At 37.3% G+C, this 21,847-nt stretch overlaps 2 protein-coding genes across 6 annotated transcripts in view; one reads left to right on the forward strand and one right to left on the reverse strand.

The window, feature by feature from the left end:
* The first annotated feature begins 57 nt into the window (after window positions 1-57).
* ECHDC2 (enoyl-CoA hydratase domain containing 2) lies at window positions 58-7,035 on the forward strand. Its single transcript, XM_062581715.1, has 10 exons — window positions 58-121; window positions 1,402-1,469; window positions 2,079-2,166; window positions 2,642-2,728; window positions 3,883-3,975; window positions 4,627-4,683; window positions 5,090-5,277; window positions 5,711-5,761; window positions 6,052-6,099; window positions 6,778-7,035. The coding sequence occupies exons 2-10, from the start codon at window positions 1,419-1,421 to the stop codon at window positions 6,853-6,855; spliced, it is 741 nt and encodes a 246-aa protein (XP_062437699.1). The 5' UTR covers window positions 58-121; window positions 1,402-1,418; the 3' UTR covers window positions 6,856-7,035.
* Window positions 4,994-21,847, reverse strand: part of LOC134143578 (protein zyg-11 homolog B) — a 26,944-nt gene continuing 10,090 nt past the window's right edge. For 3 of the 5 annotated variants that reach the window (XM_062581712.1, XM_062581709.1, XM_062581713.1), the window contains 12 exons: window positions 19,523-19,663; window positions 18,320-18,496; window positions 17,317-17,381; window positions 16,517-16,616; window positions 16,346-16,396; window positions 15,522-15,683; window positions 15,368-15,415; window positions 14,570-14,767; window positions 14,427-14,479; window positions 13,615-13,712; window positions 11,030-11,229; window positions 4,994-5,327 (listed from right to left, as the gene is read on the reverse strand). In XM_062581712.1, coding sequence (XP_062437696.1) covers window positions 11,039-11,229; window positions 13,615-13,712; window positions 14,427-14,479; window positions 14,570-14,767; window positions 15,368-15,415; window positions 15,522-15,683; window positions 16,346-16,396; window positions 16,517-16,616; window positions 17,317-17,381; window positions 18,320-18,496; window positions 19,523-19,663 — 1,284 coding nt within the window. In that variant the 3' untranslated portion in view covers window positions 4,994-5,327; window positions 11,030-11,038. Of the gene's footprint in view, window positions 5,328-9,183; window positions 11,230-13,614; window positions 13,713-14,426; window positions 14,480-14,569; window positions 14,768-15,367; window positions 15,416-15,521; window positions 15,684-16,345; window positions 16,397-16,516; window positions 16,617-17,316; window positions 17,382-18,319; window positions 18,497-19,522; window positions 19,664-21,847 lie in introns of those variants that run through there. The other 2 variants (XM_062581711.1, XM_062581710.1) reach the window with 2 other exon arrangements.

Here is a 21,847-nt window from a genome sequence, read left to right on the forward strand (position 1 = left end):
GCGGCGGCGGCGGCGGCGGCGCGGGCGCTGCGCTGGGGGCCCGGCGGGCCGGCGGCGGCGGCGGCGGCGGCGGCGCGGGGCGCGCAGGTGCTCGTGGGCGCGCCCGGCGGCGAGAGCAGCGGTGAGTGCGGGGCCGGCGCCGGGGCAGGAGCCGGGCCGAGCCCTGACCGCAGGGCACCGGGAGCGGGGATGGGGGGGGGGGGTCTGTGCCTATTTATGAGCGAGAGCCACGGAGCGATTTGAGCGCAACCTAGAGTTAGTTATTACAGTACTTACAGAATGCATTCCTGTAGGGAAGTTAAGGTGTTAAACTGTGTAGCAGAACGCACCTGTGTTTACCCATAATGGCAGAACTGGCCATTGGCGAGGGCAGAGGAGCAAAGACAGAGCTCTCCTAGCGGAGCAGAAGACTCAGCATGTTGGAGCATGTTGTGCAAGTGCAGCAGCATCTTAGAGAGGGCTGGGAAACAAGCAGGAGTCCAGCCGGGAGAACAGGAGCTGGACTTGCAACTGCGAGCAGGGGGCTGAGTCCCCTTCCTTGTACCTCTGTGCCTCCCTTTCCTATGAGCAAAGCCTGTGAGTTTCGGGGAATTAATTAATTCCTGCAGACATCGTCAAAGAAATGCCTCTAAGTAAAGCAGAAAGTGACCGGTCTGTGTCCATAAAACAGTTTGTAAGTTGGAAATGGAGCCCATGCCGCCTCCTTTTTTTCAGTGGAAACATTTGGAAGTGGTTCTACTATGAAACACTGCTTCTGAGATGTTTTTTCTCTCTGAAACATGCAAACCATCAGATAATAATTTACAAATCACAAGTGCAAGGGAGAAATAGGTAGATGTTGTGGTCTTTTCTTCTGCTTGGACTTAGGAACTTTGAATGAAGTCATTTCCACTAATGAGCTTAGCTTTAACCAAAATGGGCCTGCGCTTTCAAAGTGGTTCTGGAGCATGAACTGAGAGTGCCTAGTTTGTGCTGTTCTTAGGCAAATCACAATTCCGAGAAGATGTTGTCCTTTATTTAGGAACATACCTGAGCACAGTAAGATTGTGACATGAGAACTGAATTAAATAATGATGGAAACAGAAACCTAATACGGATCATTTGCTTTTTTTTCTTCATTATTGCAAATGTTTCTAAGATATAAATAGCTGAACCATGTTCATTTTTTAAAGGTCTGCTTATTTATATTATTCGCAGTGCTGCTGAATTTTAGTCATCCTGCATCGCTGGATTATACACACAACTCACCACCTCCACTTTTAAAATAACTGATTGTTTTTAGAGTATACCCTATAGGTATTTTCAGAAAAGAGAAGATGCAGCATATGCAGATATTGTTCCCAGCTGAATGATTGTGTCAGAGAATTAAACAAAGTATAACTGAAGTCTCCTGTCACTAAGGTATTGCTGAAATCCTAATGAACCGACCCCACGCAAGAAATTCATTGGGAAAAGTATTTGTAAATGAAGTGAGTATAGCCCTGGCCTGTAAACGTGTTTGGAATCATGATCGATAACTAAATGTGATGAGAAAGCTGTGATCAAGACTAATTTGTGGGAAACCTTGAGACAAAAACTTAATCTTTTGCTAAAAGTCAGTGTAGGCTACATTGGGGAAAGGCATCTGGGCCTGAAGAAAAAGGGATTGGGATATGTGTACCTTGCAGTAATGTCACATGAAGACTGAACAGAGATACTGGAATTAGGTTTAAGTTAGCGGACTCAGGTGCAAGTAAATGTGTCTTGCTTCACTTGAGTAATTATGACAAAAGCATACTCAGTGTCAGGCCTTCGTAGGTGATCTGCTCAAGGTCAATACATTCTAGAGGAAGTCTGGCTCAAGGCTGGACTGCAGGAAGGTCTGTTTGAAGTCCAGCAAAAGTTAATCTTTGAATGGAGAACAGACATAGGGAAATCTTTCATTCTGAAACTGTTATGGAAGGATCCTGATGGCGGTACATAAATGATTTCCCCATATGTAATATGGGGAGCATATTGTCATATATTTGATAATATAGGTATATCTATCTACACACTCAAAAGTTTTTCTTCTCCTGTTTGTATTCCCTCTCTCATAGCTTTTCAGTGCTCTGGAACATCTCCGCTTTGATGAGAAGGTTCGTGTGGTGGTGTTCAAAAGTGAAGTTAAAGGTGTATTTTGTGCTGGTATGTAACAAAGGCTCTGCAAGCTGTTGTTAAAAGAATGGATGACTCTCAGAGCTGGCAGTTGATAAGCCTCTGCAGAAAAGCACAGGAGAGGGAAAATGGGCTGGATTTTGTGTAATACAGTAAACATATTGCTCTCTCTTTTCAATAACGAAGGCGTGTTTGATGGAGTGAGCCACACAAGCTGAAGTCTAAGCCTTTCTATGCTACCATTTCTTTTTGGTTTATAAACACCTTCAAGACCGGGTGATTACTGCTCCTCTGTGAAAACAGCTCACAAAGAGCAGAATGGAGCATCCTAGCTGCTGCTCCAGCTCAAATGGTCATGCTCTAGAGCTTCCTCTAACTTGACTTAACCAGGAAACTGGCATTTTAAGACTACTTCTGAAATTGTCTGTCCTGTGGGATGGCAGCAGGGAAGGCTCAGATGTCCTTCCTCTGTTCCTGGATTCTAACTTTTTTCTCTCCCATTTAGGTGCAGACTTAAAGGAACGTGAAAAGATGGATGATGCAGAAGTTGGGCTCTTTGTTAAAAGGCTGAGAAATCTCATGGATGAAATAGGTAAATGATTATCCCAGTTTGAAAATCTGTTCCATGTTGTCCATGTTGACGCATTTAGAACTGCAGAAAGAAAGGAAGGAAGGACGCCAGTCTCAGTAGGTTATCCATTTAGGAAAAGCTCCCCAAATGGCTCTGTCTTAGGCCTCATACAAAGATATGATCAGAATTAAGTTGTCTTGCTGCTACTTCAGGGGAAGATGCACTTCAGCACTGTCCTCTCCAAGATGAAGAGCAGCACATAGATGTGCATATAATAAGTATCTTCAATAATAAAGCATTGTATATGAAGTTGAGTGTAATCCTTGGGAGGGAATGCTAGGCAGAATAAGTAATGTTGGTTGTCTCATTTTTAATATATTCTCAAAAGCACTGATGATGTAATCTAAGAAAGTGAACTCAGATCTCTGAATGAATCTGTTGCATCTAGGGGTTTTTATACCTTCCAAGCTTCCTTCTTTTAGGAAGGGAATATATACTTCTACAAAGGATTTTCTTTGCCTATTTATGAATTTTTCTATTGTCACTGGAGAGGAATACTGAAGTCAGTTGTGACTGGAATACTAATCACAACAGCAGTAATAAGATTATAATATATAGAGAATGACTGTGTCTCACAAACCTCAGCAGCAGTGTTACAGGGTGGATTTCCTTGTGGTTACAGCACAGAACTAGCACATGCTTCTGAAGCCTGTTCTGAGCTCCCTGACTGAATACTTAAAAATATATTATTAAGCAACTTTTGAACATTTCCAGATGCCTCAGTTTGCTCAACTATGAAATCACAGCAATATTTGCCAAGCTCAGGAACCCTTGATAATACTTAGAAAAGTACTTGAAGAGCTAAACTTTGTACCAGTGAATAGGGATAGTGCCTTTGTTTTGGCTTTTTAATTAACAGCTGGACATTCACATCAAAAATGACAATTCATTCTGCTTTGTGTTGCAATACTCTACAAAAGAGTATTTACATTTTTCTTTCAGAAAAGGGGGAAGCACAAAAAAAGGGTTGGTTTCTACCACTTAGAGACAATCAGAATGTTTATGGCAGTCACACAAAAGAAATCTTGACCAGTTTTGAAAAGCTTGAGAAATTACCAAACACTTGAGAAAACTGCTCTGGAACAGAATTTGATAATCGGTATTGTTTCCTGTAGCTGCGCTGCCTGTACCCACAATTGCTGCAATAGATGGCTATGCACTGGGTGGTGGACTGGAACTGGCGTTGGCTTGTGACCTTCGAGTAGCAGGTTTGTGCATCGCTTAATGTAGGAGTCTCCTTGTAATTGGTGACTGTCTTTAAAAAAAAAACGATGCATTTGTGATAACTGACTGCTAATAGAATCCTATTATGCAAATGCCTAGCAGAAGAAATTAAACAGTTCAGGAAACGACTAGGCATCTGTCCACAAATTGTGACATTTAGTTACTATTGGGAAGACAATTTCCATGCTTAAAAAGTAAACCCTGTGTTTAGACAAGATTAGAATTCCTTCAGAAAACTATTTATTGGTGAGATTAAATAATTATTATCATGTGATATTGGGTCAGCACACTGGCTTGATCTAGCCTTCACTGCTTAAATCAGTTTTGACTGGAAGCCTTGCTTCCTCTCTTGCCTTTTTCCATACATTACATTTCATCTACTGTGCGCCCCAAGATTGATTTTTTTTTTTCTCGATAAAATTGCTACATTACAGGTAAGCAGCCAGACTGCACATCCCTCATCTGACTTGAGATGGGTGTTGATTAAGCACTGCAATATTCAAATTCTCCAGCTACCTGAGACATGTAGTTCCACTACAGTGTGGACAGTTTGTAGTTGTACTAGTCCAGCTTCTTTCTATCATCAAAAAGTAATTTAACCCCCCTCCCACACACACACTTTTTTTTTTTAATAGCTTCATCAGCTAAAATGGGCCTTATTGAGACCACGAGAGGGCTTCTTCCTGGAGCAGGTAATCTTGTTTCATTAATACTCAGTGTCTTTCTCAGCTATACAGTAAATATTCGCCATTATAGCACCAGAAGAGTGTGGGGTTTGGGTTTTGGAAATAAATTAGAAGCAGCATCTTGTAGTGACCCAAGAGATCTATGAATACAGGATTCTGTTCCGAGCCCCATCTCTGACTTGCTATGAATTTAGGACAGTCACCTTACTCTTTTTCCCATTTATGAGAATATTTGCAAGGATGCTGAGGACTTTCAGATGCTTTGCAAAATGCTGAGATCCTCAGATGGTCGTTAATAAAGAAATACATGATCCCGTATTTTTCAAATCTCTTTGTTGTATGAGCAAATAAAATACTACTATTTTTTGCATTTCTCAGAAATGGAAAATGGTGTTTTGGCTATTGTCTTAAGGTGGAACCCAGCGCTTGCCCAGATGTGTTGGAGTAGGTCTTGCAAAGGAACTCATTTTCACGGGTAGACAGATTGATGGACAACAGGCCTTCTCAATGGGATTAGTAAATCATACAGTGCCACAGAATGATCAGGGTGATGCAGCTTACCAGAGAGCATTAACTTTGGCTAAAGAAATCCTTCCTCAGGTCAGTGTACTTATTCATGTGGTCAATGTGAAGAAGGTGTTCCTCCTTCCCTTAAGAGAAAACAAAGAATTAACTCTGAAATGCCTTTCTATGAAATATTAAAATCTTACTTTCTGTCATTTAAGCTACTTAACCCTTTGTCCTTTTTGTGAATGCAGTTCCTGCAGGAACAAGTGTTGACATCGAGCTACATAACCCATAGGATAGTTTTACCCCACAGCTGTGGTTATGTACACCTGCAGGCCACAAATTGAAACCTTACATTGAATACATCTATTAACTGAATAATTCTAATTTGTTTTTAAAGTACTCACTAACTAACTGCAAGTTCCTATAAACTGAAAGGTCACTTGGAGGCAGGATAACGGTAACAGTTGCATTAATGTAAACTGATACGGGTCTAATTATTTTTAAATGTCTTTTTTTTTTAAAGGCTCCATTTGCTGTGAAAATGGGAAAACTGGCAATAAACAGAGGAATAGAGGTAATACATTTTAAAAAATATATTAAGATAAAAGAAGCAGACAAGCAGCTCTGAAAAATTCATATGATAAAAATGTTTAGAACGCACAAATTATAATCCTTGTTTAAAACCTTTTCAAGGTGCTTAAAGATTGCCTTTAAAGACAACATATCATGATTTTGTTCTAGAGAGGTTAGCACTGCAGTTCTAACACAGGAGTGAATGTCAATACCAGTCACTGCAGATGAAATTTTGTTGCTTTGAGAGTTACGGACTTCAGACAAATAGCATTTCTTGTGTCTCATTCCCAGGTTGACATTGCATCAGGGATGGCTATTGAGGGGATGTGTTATGCCCAGGTAGGTTACCTTCACCACATGTCCCTGAAAGGAACAACTGTATATATTCTGAAGTAGGTGGGATAGCATCACCTTATAATTTCCCCGCTATAAGGGAGGCCTAACAGATAAAATCAAGGCTTTGAGAACACATTTTGGTGCAGTTTCAGATTTCTATTTCAGAATATTAATTGTTTTCTCATTAACAGCTGCCTTTTTCAGCTTTCCTAAGGCCAAAATAATTCCATGAATACCTGTCTACTTAAAGTAATTTTATGTTCTCACAGTTTCAACCATACATTAATTGCAGCATGAGCTTTACAAATGGCTTAGTATTAATGGATTAAAAAAAATGGGTTCCTATTACAGTCATTCTTTTGGACAAGTTTTGAAAGCACACAGCTTTCTCAGCTCGCAGAACAATTGCTTTGCCCTTGAATGCATTTTAAGGTGATAAATCATTAAATTTATTGAAAATGCTTTCCTTACAGTTCTCTGGTCTACAGTCCTTAGACATTTTACTTGTGATTTACACTGTTTGTTTTCCTGATTGCAAACTGCAGAAGAGGAGACTTACTTAATTTATCCCTGAAAGAAAAATAATCTCTGCAAAGGCTCTAAAACCACTACTGCCAAATTAATCAGTACTTAAAATCATATCAGATTTGTCAATGAAAACAAACTTCTCTTTTAACGTAGAATATTCCCACAAGAGACCGTCGGGAAGGGATGGCTGCCTTCAGGGAGAAAAGACCACCTCGGTTTATTGGCAAATAATGCTTCCTGGCTTCCTCTTGATTTTTCTGAAGGTAACTTTGGAGTGAAGAGAAGCCATTAATTTCTCGGGGTTATTTTTATGACTGCGTATATTTGCATTTCTGAATACTCCACTGGATCTTTTGTTGTTGGAAGAATTCCCAAATAAAGTTTTAACTTTGTAAGGCTGTTCTTTAAAAAGAGGATATGGATCTTTTCTTTACTTGTTTTGAATCCAGAACAAAATTGATAATAAGGAAATGGGGCCAGCACAAAATGAACAAATAGTCTTGGCTCATTTACTGGTCATTAACTTCTGGATAGACTGCTAAGAAGGGCCTTCAGTGTACAGGTGGACCTGATTCATCTAGCTTTTGTCCTAGTCCTCATGCCTGTCACTTAGTTCTCCTTATGTGATTTGCTAGTTGGCTGCACAGGAATGTGCACACAGGACAGGGTAAGAAGCAGGGTTGCTATTTGCAGGGGTAGCACAGATTTATGCTAGCCAGAACAATGCAACTTCTGATACATTGTTTCCAGCTAGCCAGCACTGACGAATGCTGGATTAGGAACAGCCATCTGGTGTTTACTGCAAATGAAAGAATTCAGAATTCTGTTTATAAATTTTATACCTAACCTCTTTTGTGCAAAGAGGTATCTGGAGTCTAAACATCAGAACCCAACTTCCTTCCTCAGAAAACAGAGGCTGAAATTTTAAGTTCCTGAAGGATGCACTATCTGTGCCTTCCTCAGTATCAGCAACAGTAAACTTACAGGCATGGCTGCCTTAAGAAGAGATTCTGTAAGCAACGCAGGACAAGACATTCCCGTAACAGTTTATGAAGGATTACAACAGCCACATATGTGTTTGTAGTTGCAGCTGTTTCTTTAGTAGGGCTTGTGACAGATTTATGATGTATATGAATCTTGCTATCCAGTATCTCAGCAGTGATTCTCTGGGCATCGGGATCCCTCGGACATTTTTTTTGATGTTACATAAGTATGGCAGTCCAGCTCCTTCAGTTAACATGCTGCACTGGCTGGCAGCTAAAGTGCAAAGGGAAAGCTTATCTTCAGGAAACTTGCTGAGATGCTAGCAAAAAAAATTACCACCTTAGGTCAGAAGAAGGCTATCAGCAATGTGTTTGGGAATTTTTGTCCCTCACACAGTTTCACCATTGAGCAGCTCTGCTGGGATGCAAGAATACGCAGCAAAAACCTCAAGAGAGCAAAACTAAATGCAACAGGCATTCTAATTCACTCCTAGCTTTGTACACATCTGAGCCACAGGTCTCAATTGTAAAGAATATAATCAAGATGATAAACTGTTTCCCTGAGTTCATAAATGATTCTTAGAATGGATCATAAAGTGTCAAAGAAACTGACTATAAGCAATCATGGATTCATGACAAAGACAAAAATCACCATGTCAAATTACGGTGCAGCTTTTTGTTGGTCCTGTGAGGAAACCCAGACGTTTCTATATACAGAATAATGGCTGCCAGTAAACTGTAACAACTTTACTCACAATAAGTATCTTAGGTCCTAAACACATTTAAAAAAAAATGTATCTTAAGTTGGGTACAGAACAATTGAACAGGGTTAGGTCGTTTAAAATGTCAACAAAATGTCAGCTAAAGAAATTATAGTTTAGACCAACAGTCTGTTCTGAGTTGAGATTCTTAATTATGCACAATACAGTGAAAATGTTTTGAGATATGAAACATTACAAGTACTGATGCTAAAGCAACTTCCTTATCCTATTGTCTGATGTAATCAGCCAGCTGCTTCATGGGCAATCAGGGTTCCCGATGGGGAAAGAAAAGTCTTTCAAGTGAAGTGTTGCAGCTCTCGATACAAAACTCCAATCAGCAGTCAAGGCTCTCAAATAGGTATCAAGTAAAGTGTATGAGAAGATTTGACTTGTCATATGCACATTCAAAAAACAAACTATACACTAGGTCAGGTTAGACAGTGTTATGATACACTGTAATTGTTCCCAAGCTTGATGTAAATTCAGCATAGTAGCTGAAAGTATTACAAGCATCATTCAGAGACAACCTTTGAGAAACAAGTCTCAGATACCAAGGACTAGATAGACCTGCAAACACGCTACATCTCAATGGCAATAGGAAAAGATTACTTAAGGAGAACAAAACAAGAAGGGTATAAAAAAGCCAATTTACTATCTCTGTGCTTGCTTGCTGCAGAATTTCATAAACTGACACCTTTACCATCTAGACTGATGCCAATGTCACACTCACTTTGTGCTGCATGCAGTTGCAGATTTTCAGTTTTAGCTAATACACTTCAGCAAATTCTCTTGTTATCAGGAAAAAAAAACATTACTGTGAAGAGAGTTGTCGTATTTATTTTAAAATGTTTAGTATCAATTGATTTATATTCCATTAACACCAATTTTGTCAGTCATGCAGTGGAGATTTCATAGTAAAAGTCCCATAGTGGGTACATCCCGGAAGGGTAGTGGAAAAGGCTTGCAGGCCATTTTCCAAACAAGCTTCATAATTTAAAGCTTCAGCCTGTTTCACTTTTTGAATTGAGAAAACTGCATATGGCTAAATATACATAGGGATATGATGCTAGCCAAATTATACTTTAGTACAAAAAACAGTCACAACATTGATGAAGTTACTGCTGCAGTCCATTTTGAAGTTGCTGAAATACACAAGATTAAAGATTAGAGGTGGTGTTTTTATTTAAAGGATGGAAGTTGTGGTGGAAGGGAAGGCAGGAGGGGAAGAAGGGAAGGAGTTAAAAATAGTAAAATATGGTCATCCTGAAAAAGCCATCCCTGCCATACTACTAAACAGAAGTATTCCCTTTTTTAAACTGAATTACTAATACATTTACAGAAGAATCTGTGAATATCAGTCAGCTGCCATGGAAATATGGAGACTAACCAGATAAACAGGAAAAAATGCTTGAAATAAAAGCAAATTTGAACTGGCATGTAACTTGCTTCCATCACTTGTATTTTATCAGGCATCTGTACACTGTGCAATATTTTTCATTCAACACATCATTTGAAACCCACAGGTATCAGAGAAAGTAAGTTGTTACAATTAAGATCTCTATGTAAAATTTCACACTCCACAAAACAATGCAGTTGACACAGGGTTTACACAGAATACTGGGTGATGTCTTGCACTGTGATGTCTTGGAAATATAATTCACTGCACAATACTGACAGAATATTTACAGAAAACAACAACAAAGCAATCATTTGCTCTTATAAATAAGGTGACCTTATATCCTGGGCCTCCTATCAAGGCATGCAATATCCCATCATGATGAGAAGGACAGGTCAGTATTTTGCTCTGATGAGTCTTCTCCTTTCCCTACCAGTCTTCTAAAAGCAAAAGAAAAAAATCCCCCACACAACCAAAAGTAGTTAAACAAACAAACTGAAAAAGACTTCTTGTCATCAAGCTTAAAACTGTAAGCTCAGCTCATCCTTTTAGTATTAAGTCTCCTTTTAATCCTGTTTCTATTGCTTTGCCCTAGCAAGTTTCCCCTTTCCCTGATGCAATGCTGATTCTAACCTTACTAATAAAGTAGCAAGGGCTCAGCAGAGCTGAGCTGCAAAAAGGCATTTTTCTAGTGGTGAGGAAATCAGAAGAACACAGCTTGCAGGCAAAAGGAAAAGGAAACTGAAGACCCTGTTTATGCTCAGAAGGGTTATAAGGCAAGGGGACGTTTTGGTCGCCTTAGTTACAAGTCTTGTTTTAACTTCCATGCATGCACTTTTGTTTTAATCTGTAAGAGTGTTGAATCTCACAATCACAAACGGCTCTATTCAAACACCAAACTGGTAAAACAGTTTTATAAACAGCAATCATAGGGATGAAATAACTTTGTTCCAGAAGTCACAAAACAAGATATTCCTAGAAGTCTTTTTTCCAGATGTGCATATTGATCTCTACAAGTCCCATCTCTTTGTAGCCAGCAATAAACTTACAGGCATGACCAGCTCAAGCAGTGACCATGGTTCCTTTTACAATTTGCATATGCGGTTGCCATTAAAGTTGACATTCACCATAGGTTACCATACATGGTTCTGGGTACCACAATTATTGGCAAATCACTTTAATGGTGACCACTATATTACAAGTTATTCCAACTACACACACATCATAAAAGATTATTACAAAGACAATACTTTACACTCTTATACCTGCAGCTTTCAGTTTGGTTTATTTTGTTGCTGTTTTCTACATGGAGGTGGTCTCCCATGACGCATAATATGTTTTTCCAAACTATCTAGGATGGCAATTGCAATTCGCTGTACATGTGGATCAGTCTGGACATTTTCTTTGATGTTGTATAAGTGCTGTAAACCACCTTCTTCAATTAACATGCTGCAGTACCTGGCAGCTATAATAAGATTAAAAAAAAAAGTGTATTATAATAAAGAATCTACTGTTGAAGCAACATATATTGTAAACATTTATTCAAATCCACTTTCATCTCTTAGACCAGTCAGCATTTAGGATGCTTCCTCAAGTGTCTACAGGACTGCATTTGTACTTTAATGGGCAACAGTGGAACAAGTGAGTTATTTCTGTGATTATATATACCTGACAGGACTCAAATTATCTCTGTTCAGTTTCCAAGTCTGTCTTAGAAGTTGACTAGAATGCGCCTTGGAATATGCACAGTATTCTTTCTCCCCCCCCCCCCCCCCCCCCCCGTACATACATTTTCAGGGCTCATACATACATTTTCAGAAACAGGCACTAAGGAAATCAGAAGTATTACAGTATCTTTAAGTACCTAGGTAAAAACATAACCTTTAACAACAACCTCAGTATAGAACAGTTATCAAAAAGTGGCTTCAGGTGCACTGTATCATTTATGCCAGCTTGTAGAATGAATAGGAAAGAGTTCCTTAGAAAATAGTCTGCCAGCTACTACTGATGCTGACCTTTAACTGCTGCTTTATAGCATTAAGCTACTATGAATGCCTTTTCAACAGTAAAATTTTATTTTTCTTTCTACTTTTATTATTGATTTTAAAAAGTTGCAAGTGGGTCTACATCAGCTCCAGTGTTAGTATATGCAGAGACAAGCCATGAACACAGTCATATGTATAATATATCATACAAGCTTCAGAAGCTGTTTAAAAGAGGGGAAAAAAAAAAGTCAGAATGATCGTAATGCAATCCACAGAGCGTTACCTCAGATGTGCCCAATTTCACCATTGATCTCAGTGAAGCAACACTGGAGTTAATGTAAATGCTGACATAAAATGTTTCATTAGAGATCACATTTACTGCAGTGCTACTAATGCTTAAGTTAGCTCAGCAAGGTGCATGTGGTATAGCAAAATGGCAAGAGGAGAAAGAAACAAACAGAGTCTCATTCATTTCAGACTTTCTTCTTCATTCTCATCTAAAAAGAGCAGGATAAAATAAAATGCATCCCTTTTCCAGGATAATAAAAACTCCCTTGCTGCCAAACATCAAAAACTTAGGTTGTTTCCCCAAATTCATCATCATATTTCAGAATTAAAGATATTTTGGGTTTAGATATTTTAGTAGGTTATTACATTTAGTAGGTTATCTGCTACTCTGCATTTGGTCTCTCTGCAACTTTCTCTGGGAGCTTCTGGCAGCAACTATATTCCTGACATTTAGTTCTGATTAAGGGTTTTGATTCCTGATTTTGATCGCAAATTAGGAATATGTCATCCAAGTATTCCCAGCCTCTCCATTCTACAGTGCAGTTACTCACTGTCAACACAAACCTCTGTGGCGTGCTGAAAGCTCAGGGATTAGGGCTGCATAAAATAAACACTAAAAATAAATAGAACATACTGGACTATAGTGACTTAACAGGTCCGAGGTGCAATGTGGAGGAGGCAGCTTGCTTTAACATAATTAACATAGTTACAGGGTCAATCAAAAACTTATCTAGACTCTAATCATTAAAACAGCTTTATCAGAACAATTCTACTTTAACACAGGAATAGTCCTCACAGATCTCTAGACATGTACCCTGGGAACAAAGTCTCAAAAGAATTACAGTTACGAGCTTTACAAACAACCATGGAGTAGGAAAACTGTACGTTATATGCAGTTATCTATTACATTAGATTATTGTTTGGTCCTGAACAGATGTATTTCCACTATATATTTATATAAAGTGATGATTTACGGGACTGTTCAGCCTCGGGATAAACAAGGATAGAGTTACTGCTGTCAAGAGGATTAAACGGGCACAGAAAACATTTCTAATACTTTAGAGGAAAGCTGCTTTATATTTGATCGAAATTAATGTGAATTCACGTATTTATATCAAATTCACAAAGGGGAAAAAAAAAAAAGAATAAGCATGAAATGACAGGAAAGTTTGGCCAGTCTTACATTCAGGTATTCTTAGGGGTTTTATGTCCTTCCCTAGTACTTACCCATTTCATCACATGCTCTTAAAGCATTTTACAAACAAGATGGTGGTGTTCTTATTTTGCAGATAGGGAAAACAGATTAAGAAATTGACCTTCGTGTCATGGCAAGTTATTGCAGAAAGGCGATTAGAGGGCAAGATTATCTAAAACTGTTCTAACTGTACGAGATGGCTACCTGCTACAATTCTTGTTTTTTAATTAAAGAATAATTTACGTTGCCTGTTATTATTCACATGTTTGAATAAAAACAGCTGTTCAAGAAAAACCATGGGAATTCTCATTCTTCCCATTCATGCTAGTGAATTTCATGCTAAAAAAGTATGAATAAAATGCCATTTTGCCTTAATACATACGATTTTTGCTGCAGACATGCTGCATGGCCCACACTGCCCATAACTGGACACCAGGTGTCATGAAACAGCCGAGTAGAGGAAAAAAAGGATTGAAAGACCTATTAAAAGGAAGGGGGAGAAGAGAGAGATATCAGCAACTCACTTAGCTACCAGAATATTATTACTTCAAAGAACACATGTAGTCTACCCGTTCAGCCATAGGTTTAACAAGGAGAAGCATTTGATAAATCAGTGTTTTAGATGCATCAGGTGACTGACTTTTAATACTTAAGATAGTAACTATCAAAAATGTGCAGAATAAATGGTATGCTTTTACCATAACACTTAGATGCCTCCTACTCCTTAGAAATAGGAATAAACAGTTGAAATAAGAGTTAGGGGGACAGTAATTGTCCTATTGCACTTGTTGTCTTCAAGCTTCTTCTTCCAGGACAGACATTAGTAATCCAGTGTTAGCTAATACAACCTTATTGGTCAGTTGTAGCTTACAGTCTTTTAGACATATAGTTCAATACCATAATAGAAAAGCAGGGAGAAGAGGAGAAGAACATCACATTTATCTCTTACAGGAGTCTCTAGCTGACTCTACCTTTTTTTTTGTTTGTTTGTTTTTTGTTTTTTGTTATAGAGGAAATCCAACAGGCTGTGTATTTTGAGCCAATAGGTCTTCTGAGTTGGATTCTTCTGAGCCTATTGTCTTCTACCAGACAAAACCATGTTTGGCATGCGGCTTACTCCGCTTCAAGAACAAGCTTTTAAATCTAGTTCAGTTCTACTGTATTTTCCAAATTATAAGTCAAGACAATAGTTACCTGTAGGCTACCATCTCACATTCGGGCGTTGGCCAATTCAAAATGGCAGAATGCTGCAAAATATAGAACCAAAAACACTCAGTGTTACATAAAACAGAAAATTAGAAAATACAGTATGATAAAGTGCACTGTCTTTTCTGTACCAGTTGTTCAAGAAGGGAGGTCCTCTGGCTGCGACTTAATGTCCAGGCCTGCTCTCCTCGAGATATCAAATGAGCAATAATCCCTGCTGCAAAGTAGCTGACTTCCACCTCAACACTGTGCAATAACTTACTGATGTGATCTATAAAGTCTTTCCACATTAACTCAGAGTGGAGTTCTTTAACTTCAGCTATGTTATTCTGTGAGGAAATAAAAAAATAAAAATGTATCAACAGAAATACCACCGTACAAAGGAGATGAATATATAAACTTGAACTACGTGGTGAATATAGACATGGGGTGAGATCTTTGTACATCTAGATAACAAACAGATAACAAGTGCTACTTTTGCCTTTCAAAATATTTCCAGTTTACTGCAGGAATTTGCCTCAAAATAAAAAGATTTTCTCATAAATAATTTAAGATCATTAGTACAGAGATTATACTAATTTAAAGGCTAATTTATAATATTCTCAAATACAGTAATTTCATTAAACTACAACAGCGTGCAAATCTGAATTCCGTTGACTTTCAACCTATTCCTTGTGTTTAGGCCAATCAGAAGCCCTTTCTTAAAAGCTCTTTTTGTTCACAGTAACATTTATTTCAAAATAACTACTGCTTTTGGAGAATTGGCAAAACAGTCTAAAACTGTGAGTTGTAAAGAACGCACACTATAAAGATTAAAAAAGTTTTAAAATGTTAGGCCAAATTTTCAGATTAGCATTTTCAGATTAATATGAACAAAAAAAAAAGAAGTCTGAAATCTATACTTTTAAAACTTGATATGTTGCTCTCACCAGAAGTCCAAGAACTTTCTGTTGGATGGATGACTCAGATGGAAAAGACTGTGGGAAAAAAAAAGGAAAAAAAGTAGACATTTATACTTATTACTGAAACAATGTTAACTATAAACCTAGATTGATAATCCATGACAAAAACCATACTTCTCACCTCTAAGACTCTCATGAAAAGCTCTAGCCCTTGATTTTCAATGAAGTGCCGACATGTTGTTGGAGATTCATCAGTAAGGTTCCAAAGTGCACTCAGTGTGAACTTAAGGGTAGTATCTACAAGATTCTGATTTGTTTTCTGTTTAACTATTTGAAGAAGTTGCTGGGAAAAATAAAACAAACCAAAAATCCTAGTTATGATTGCATATAAAAAAAAAAAAGTATTAGCTTTTGTGTTTTCTTTTGGACAGATTGGGGTGATGCATAGTTAGTATTTATAGGCAGAATACACTAACACCTATGTATATAGGATCAAACTACTCAAAGTAAAATGGCTATCAATTCTTTTCTCCCTTTAAACATGGTTGCTTGCTAATGGAATTCCTTTGTCTACACCATAATTACATTGGCAATACTATTATAGACGGCAGAAAGCCATCTGCACAGTTCTTGACCCCACTTGAATATTGCCAGCATTGGCAATTTACCCCGAGTATTCTATTTTTAATTATCTTTTGTCTTATACAATGAATTTCAAATCAAGAGAATTCTTGCTATAACACTTTGGATTAATTTCTGACAAGAACAATTATTTCCACTTTGCCTCCTTTTCATCTATTTACATTCTCTAGGCTTTTATGTTCAAAAAAAAAAAAAAGTTAATATGTTCTACTTTTTTTCTTTTTACATTTTCTTATTTTTTTATTTTACCTTTATTTTACTTTTAAATTTAACTTATTTCTAATAACAATACTAGAAATACTGTTATCATGAATAGCTAGAGAGGGTTGATATTTTTGACTGTCAAGAAAGTGTCCAACTTACCCTAACAATGAAGAGCTCTGCACCAAGTTGAGCTGTTTGCTCTGTTGAAAGCTACATAGATATATAAAAAAAATAACAACAATAAAAAAAGAAAATCAGCATTTTCCCCCCCATGCACCCCCAGACATTAGAAATACTATCTGATCTTCTAAAAAAAATTAAGTTCTGTACCTTTGCAGCAAGAATGGAAATTATGGCTACAGCCATCCTTTGCATGTTTTGATCCTCATGATTACACAGCCACTGCATAACAAGTTTGGCTGCTTCGAACCTGAAAGTTAAAAATAACTTAATTTTCAGAAGTCTAAGTCTTATTAAAAGAAAGATGCACATAGAAAACACATTAGATGTAAATGCATTAAGCCAAAAACCTAGAAGTAGTACATCTTGTACCAAAAAGGTAGAAATACACACCAAATTACAAGTATTACATGAGCCTCAGTAGGCTTTGAGGTGTTTGCTTAGGATCTCTAACTTCAGATTATGTATCAAAGTGTACAGGAAAAGCTTCTAAAGAAGGAAAAGAGTTTTTATGCAATCTTCTGAAACATCAGACCAATGTGCTTCAAAGCCCATATAAGTAGAAAAATCTCTGCAAAAGCAGACCCATAGTCCCCTGGAGAAATCCTGATTTCTGTTACACTGGATTAGTGGTAGACCTATCCAGCTGAAGTCAAAATATCCATATACCAAAGGATTTTTTTTTTCAGATCTACATTAAAAATAATTGTGAATTATGGACCCAAAATACCATAGGTCAGACAAATTCAGCATGTTAGAATGATTTAAACTGAGCAAACTGAGACCAGAAACAAACTTTGTGAATGATCACCAAGCCTCCAGAGTAGCCACACACTTTTGAAACACCAAGAAAGTTATGAGTCTATTTCAGTACTAAGCAACCACAAGGAAAAAAAGAAAAAAAAAATCCAAAATGTTACAACTCATTTCAATTGACATATAAAACTTGCCTGTTAAATGGAACATCCTGAAGGATTCTGTCACTGCATAGTGAAAGAAGGCAATTCTTCTGCAGCTATAAGAAATGAAAATGACTTCAGACACACACATATTTCAGAATGCTTTCTTTCTTTGAATCATTAAACATATTCCCATTTTTATTATGAGCTGTACTGAAAACAACTGTAACAAAAAAAAAAAAAAAAAAAAAAAAAAAAGAAAAGAAAGAAAGAAAAGTAAAGGGAAAAGGTCAGTCTAGGGGAAAAAAAAACCAGAACAGAACAAAATTAATCCTTTCACAGTGGGATTCATTTCCCCTCTTGTATTTAAATTTATGCATCTTTAACATGAGTGAAGGAGTTCTGAAACTTCAAAGAGTTTGAGACTTCTCAAAGGATATTCACATTGATGCTTTGAAGGAAAATGTTGCTTCAATACATTAATCATTCTTTATCAAATAAAAACTTTTAGATAATCATAAGGAAATAATTTGTATCCACATATCTAAAGTTCGTCAGAAGAGACTTTTTTTGTTTTCAACAAAGGACAGCATAACCACTTTGCATTTCTACTTAATTCTGCCTGGGTAATGGTTCTGTCAAGATAAGAATCAATTTTTGTTAGATATCCAATAGCATCACCTCTTGGTTTCCATCTTGCTTATCTGCTTTTGGCTTTTGTTTTCGACATGCGCAAGGAAGCATTCACTACTGTCAGCAAGATTACCTCAAACAGAGAATACTGAAGTGTGAGTCAGCCACTATTTCATTCATGACTTTAATGAAATGAAGGCCTCTTAAAAAGTCACAGTATGGGAATACTAATTCTGCTAACTACAGTCCTATAAGGCAGTAAGTACAAAAGGAAGCAATATTCCATGTGAATCCTGCACAAATACATCTGTATGTGTACTTGTTCATAGCTGCTCAAGATTGTGAAATGTGGAAAAATCTTTTCCAACACCCACAAGACAACAGAAAAACCTACAGAAAATAACAAAACTTGGCCTTTTACCTGTTGATGATTTGGGAAATGTTCCATGGCCTTCAGAAGCAAGTGAGTGACATCAGCCAGAAGTCGTACAGGCATGCCTGCTGCTAAGTCTTGCTTGGTTAGGTTAAAGACGCATGCACTTGCTGCTAACTGCACAGGCAAGTTCAGGGGGTGATTTCTCATTCCAATAACCACAAGCTGAAAGCAAGAGTTTTACCCACATTAGTTACGCACGCACACACAGACACACACACCAAGAGCAATCCACTGCTGCTTGAGGCTGCAACAGTGACTCAAAGCACCTAATTTCTGCCTGCCTTTTATTTAAGTGAAAAATCAATCTGGTGTGATTTTAATTCTAATTAAGAACATTTCCTTCTGCTCAGTCATTCAAAGCAGACAACTGATCCTTCTCCAAGTCCTTTTGCACTGTTTGTAACAACCTCTCAATGGAGATCTGCATTGAATGCAAGAGATCCTTAGGAAGATCCAAGGTTTGCTGCACATACCTGGGTAAAAATCACCAAACCCTTTCAGAGATGAATAAGGTTGGATAGGCTTTCTGCAGTGTAAAAGAAGTGATGTATTGGGTCATTATTTGGTGACTAGCCATTTAAGATCACATTCTAAGCTGCTGGTTTAGTATATACTTATCAACTCCTTCCCAAATTATCATCTGTCCTGTTGATGCCTCTTTCTATGATCATAGAAGAAATTAAACCATTTCTGGTGTTCCAGCATTGTAAAGCCAATGTCTAAAACGGGTTTCTGAGGAAGTTTCTTGGAATTGCCACTAGTTAACCCAATATATAACACCATTTCTTCACTTGTTACCATAGCAGAAGGTGACAGTGAATAGAAATATCAGGGAATTAGACTAAGCAAACCTTTGATTTGACCCAGTATAGATATGTTCCAAGGATATAATTCAGCATCTGAAGACAACTTCAAATTATACGCAAAGTTACCTGAAAAAAATAAATTTGCAATACTATTGAATAGCCTAGAATGTTTTGATCTAATCCACTGCTAGGGCATCTTCTCCATCTCTATTGCTTAAATCATTGTTGATTTTTATTCAACACTGAAGTTTTAAGATTAAATGTTACAAGAAAGCACACAAAAGCTCAAAAAATAATTTATACTATAGTTTTCGAGATGGCCTTCTTAAGTTCAGTTTAAGAAGCAATTCACTTATTTCTTATCAAAAGTATATTATTTTACCTTTAAAATTTCAGGCTTTGTTTTTTCCATTACATGTGTTAGGCTGAACAAATGAAAGAGTGCTTCTCTCACAAAGAAGGCCCGTTCACTGTAACGCTTCAATGCTTCAGAAATCTGAGTTTCATTTGCTTCTCCTGACACCTATGAACAGAGAAACAATCTTTAGTTCATGATGTCATCACTTTATTTTAAAAATTTTGCTCTTTATAAGTGCAAAGCTGCAATTTCAAAGGTGGTGATATTTTAGCCAAATCCTTCAGAAGGCAAATGATTATATTATCTGCCCACATTAATCCAGAGCTATATAATCTTCAAACATTCTTCATACGATGATAGCATCCAATTGTATAACCCAAAATTAGGATTCAATCATGTCTTTAAGCAGAAAACTCTGTGAAACCACTAAGTAAATGTAGCATTTTCAACCAATAAAAATCAATTGTAACACATCAAATGCTTAAAAGAAATATTTGTAATTGAACGGTCTATCAAATGAAGCTGATAAACTGAGAAAGATAGTGTATCAGCTGTAACTTTTTGGTACCCAGGTCTACCTCCATCAATTGACAATATTTCCATTCTTTGACTACAACAAGTTTCTTTTAAGGTAAATCAGTGGCAATAGCTTTACAGCCCTGTATATAAAGAAGAGTGTTCTTAAAACTAGACTTGAAATACATGCAAAAACTAAACAATGATCTAATTTAGGTGACAAGTGCATTAGAAGCTATGGGCTGCTGACTTAATATGAGCTTAAGTTTAGAATAATAAATCAGAAACTAGCCACAGATTTTTCCACTTCCCAACCTGATATCTGTTCTGTTTACTGTGTTTTATTACTTTATAACTGTAAGTTGTGCACCTGTAGATGGTTTATTCCTCAGTCCTACTATTTAATGAATCATTGCTGCAGTCACTTTTTTAAAATTCTTACAAAAGGATACAGAACTTGTTCTATTTAGTTTGTCACATACGGGAAAGCAGATGCCCACCATATCCACCTCAACTGTTACATAATCTAAATTTAAATGTTTAATCTTTCAAGAATTTTCTATAATCAGGTGATACAAGAACTGTCATAAAAATAGAAATATTCTACTTTTGACTTCACCACAAGTGCTGCATCCTGTTTATTCTTCAGCAGTTTCTAGACTAAGCAGCTGACTGTTTCAGTATTGTCACTAATGAATTTCAACTCACAAAATCAATTCCCGCCTACATTCTCTTCTTGACAACTAAGCCTTTGAGAAAAGGAACATGAACTGCATTTTGCTAACTACACTGCTAAAAATCCATCATGATTTTCATGTTATTAGAACCTTCTCCATTCCTATCTTCTCATACCACAATCACTCACATGAAGCATATATTCTAAACAGCAAGGATAATATTAAATTATGTTGTACCAAATGTGAGGTGTCATTTCCTGATGCTGTACACCAATTATGTCAAATGGGACTCTGCATTCTACAACACAGTATTTCAATATTCGTATGTGCTGCTGTCAGCTATGACAGCCACATAAGTACTCAAGAGACCTGGACATTAATGACTGCCAAAAGTTCCAAGTAAAAGTGAGCATTACGATAAAGTTTTTATAAGTGTGTCATTTCACTTGCCTATAACCAGAACATTCTAAGAGTTATAAATCAAATTTTAAAATTCAGCTTGCACAGGAGACAGCCTAAAGTACAGTCACATTATGCAAACCCTTCCTCATTCCACCTGCAGTTTCCAGTCATTCTCATGGCACAGTACAAGATAAAACTGTCTGTCTCTTGGTCAAGGTTGCTATACCATTGACACTGATGTGTCCAAAACATCTTTCTCCTTTAATGCTGACCCCTTTATACAGGGCACAGCACAGGCTTACTCTCCAATTCTATAAATATACACGTCTTCTAAAGAAAAAGGAGCAACTTCTTGTTGCACTTCAATGTTCTTGTAGCACTAAAAGATAAATAAATGCACTTCAGCAAACACCATCTCATCCTAAAAGGCCAAGTAATTTAGGATTTGCACAGGAAAAGGAACTATTTCATCATGAGTAAATGCTTCCTACATATGCATCACCAAAAGACGCTTCAAGCTGGGTGGAAATACTGTAGTTAGGAAATAGAAGTGGTGATGGAGTAAAGCAACAGTTCAGTTATTAAGTTTTATTATATCTACTGTGTTAAGCATGAAGCCACAAAGTTTGTGCAAACTGCACTGCCAATTCTTACACACTGCTGTCTTATGCTAGAGGCTGTGCCACAAAAATCAAAGATTATTATTCCAATAAATGACTTCAGACTAGACAAAGTCCAGCTTTCTCTAATCCGG

Source organism: Rhea pennata, chromosome 8 (assembly GCF_028389875.1).
Source record: "Rhea pennata isolate bPtePen1 chromosome 8, bPtePen1.pri, whole genome shotgun sequence".
Classification (NCBI taxonomy): domain Eukaryota; kingdom Metazoa; phylum Chordata; class Aves; order Rheiformes; family Rheidae; genus Rhea; species Rhea pennata.

What these genes read in the sequence shown, in the direction of transcription:
- ECHDC2 (XM_062581715.1), top strand. Translation starts at nt 1,419, where the DNA reads ATGAACCGACCCCACGCAAGAAATTCATTGGGAAAAGTATTTGTAAAT. An exon ending in TAAAGGTGTATTTTGTGCTG is followed by an intron (nt 2,167 to 2,641) that starts GTATGTAACAAA and finishes TCTCCCATTTAG; the next exon opens with GTGCAGACTTAAAGGAACGT. An exon ending in TTGTGACCTTCGAGTAGCAG is followed by an intron (nt 3,976 to 4,626) that starts GTTTGTGCATCG and finishes TTTTTTTAATAG; the next exon opens with CTTCATCAGCTAAAATGGGC.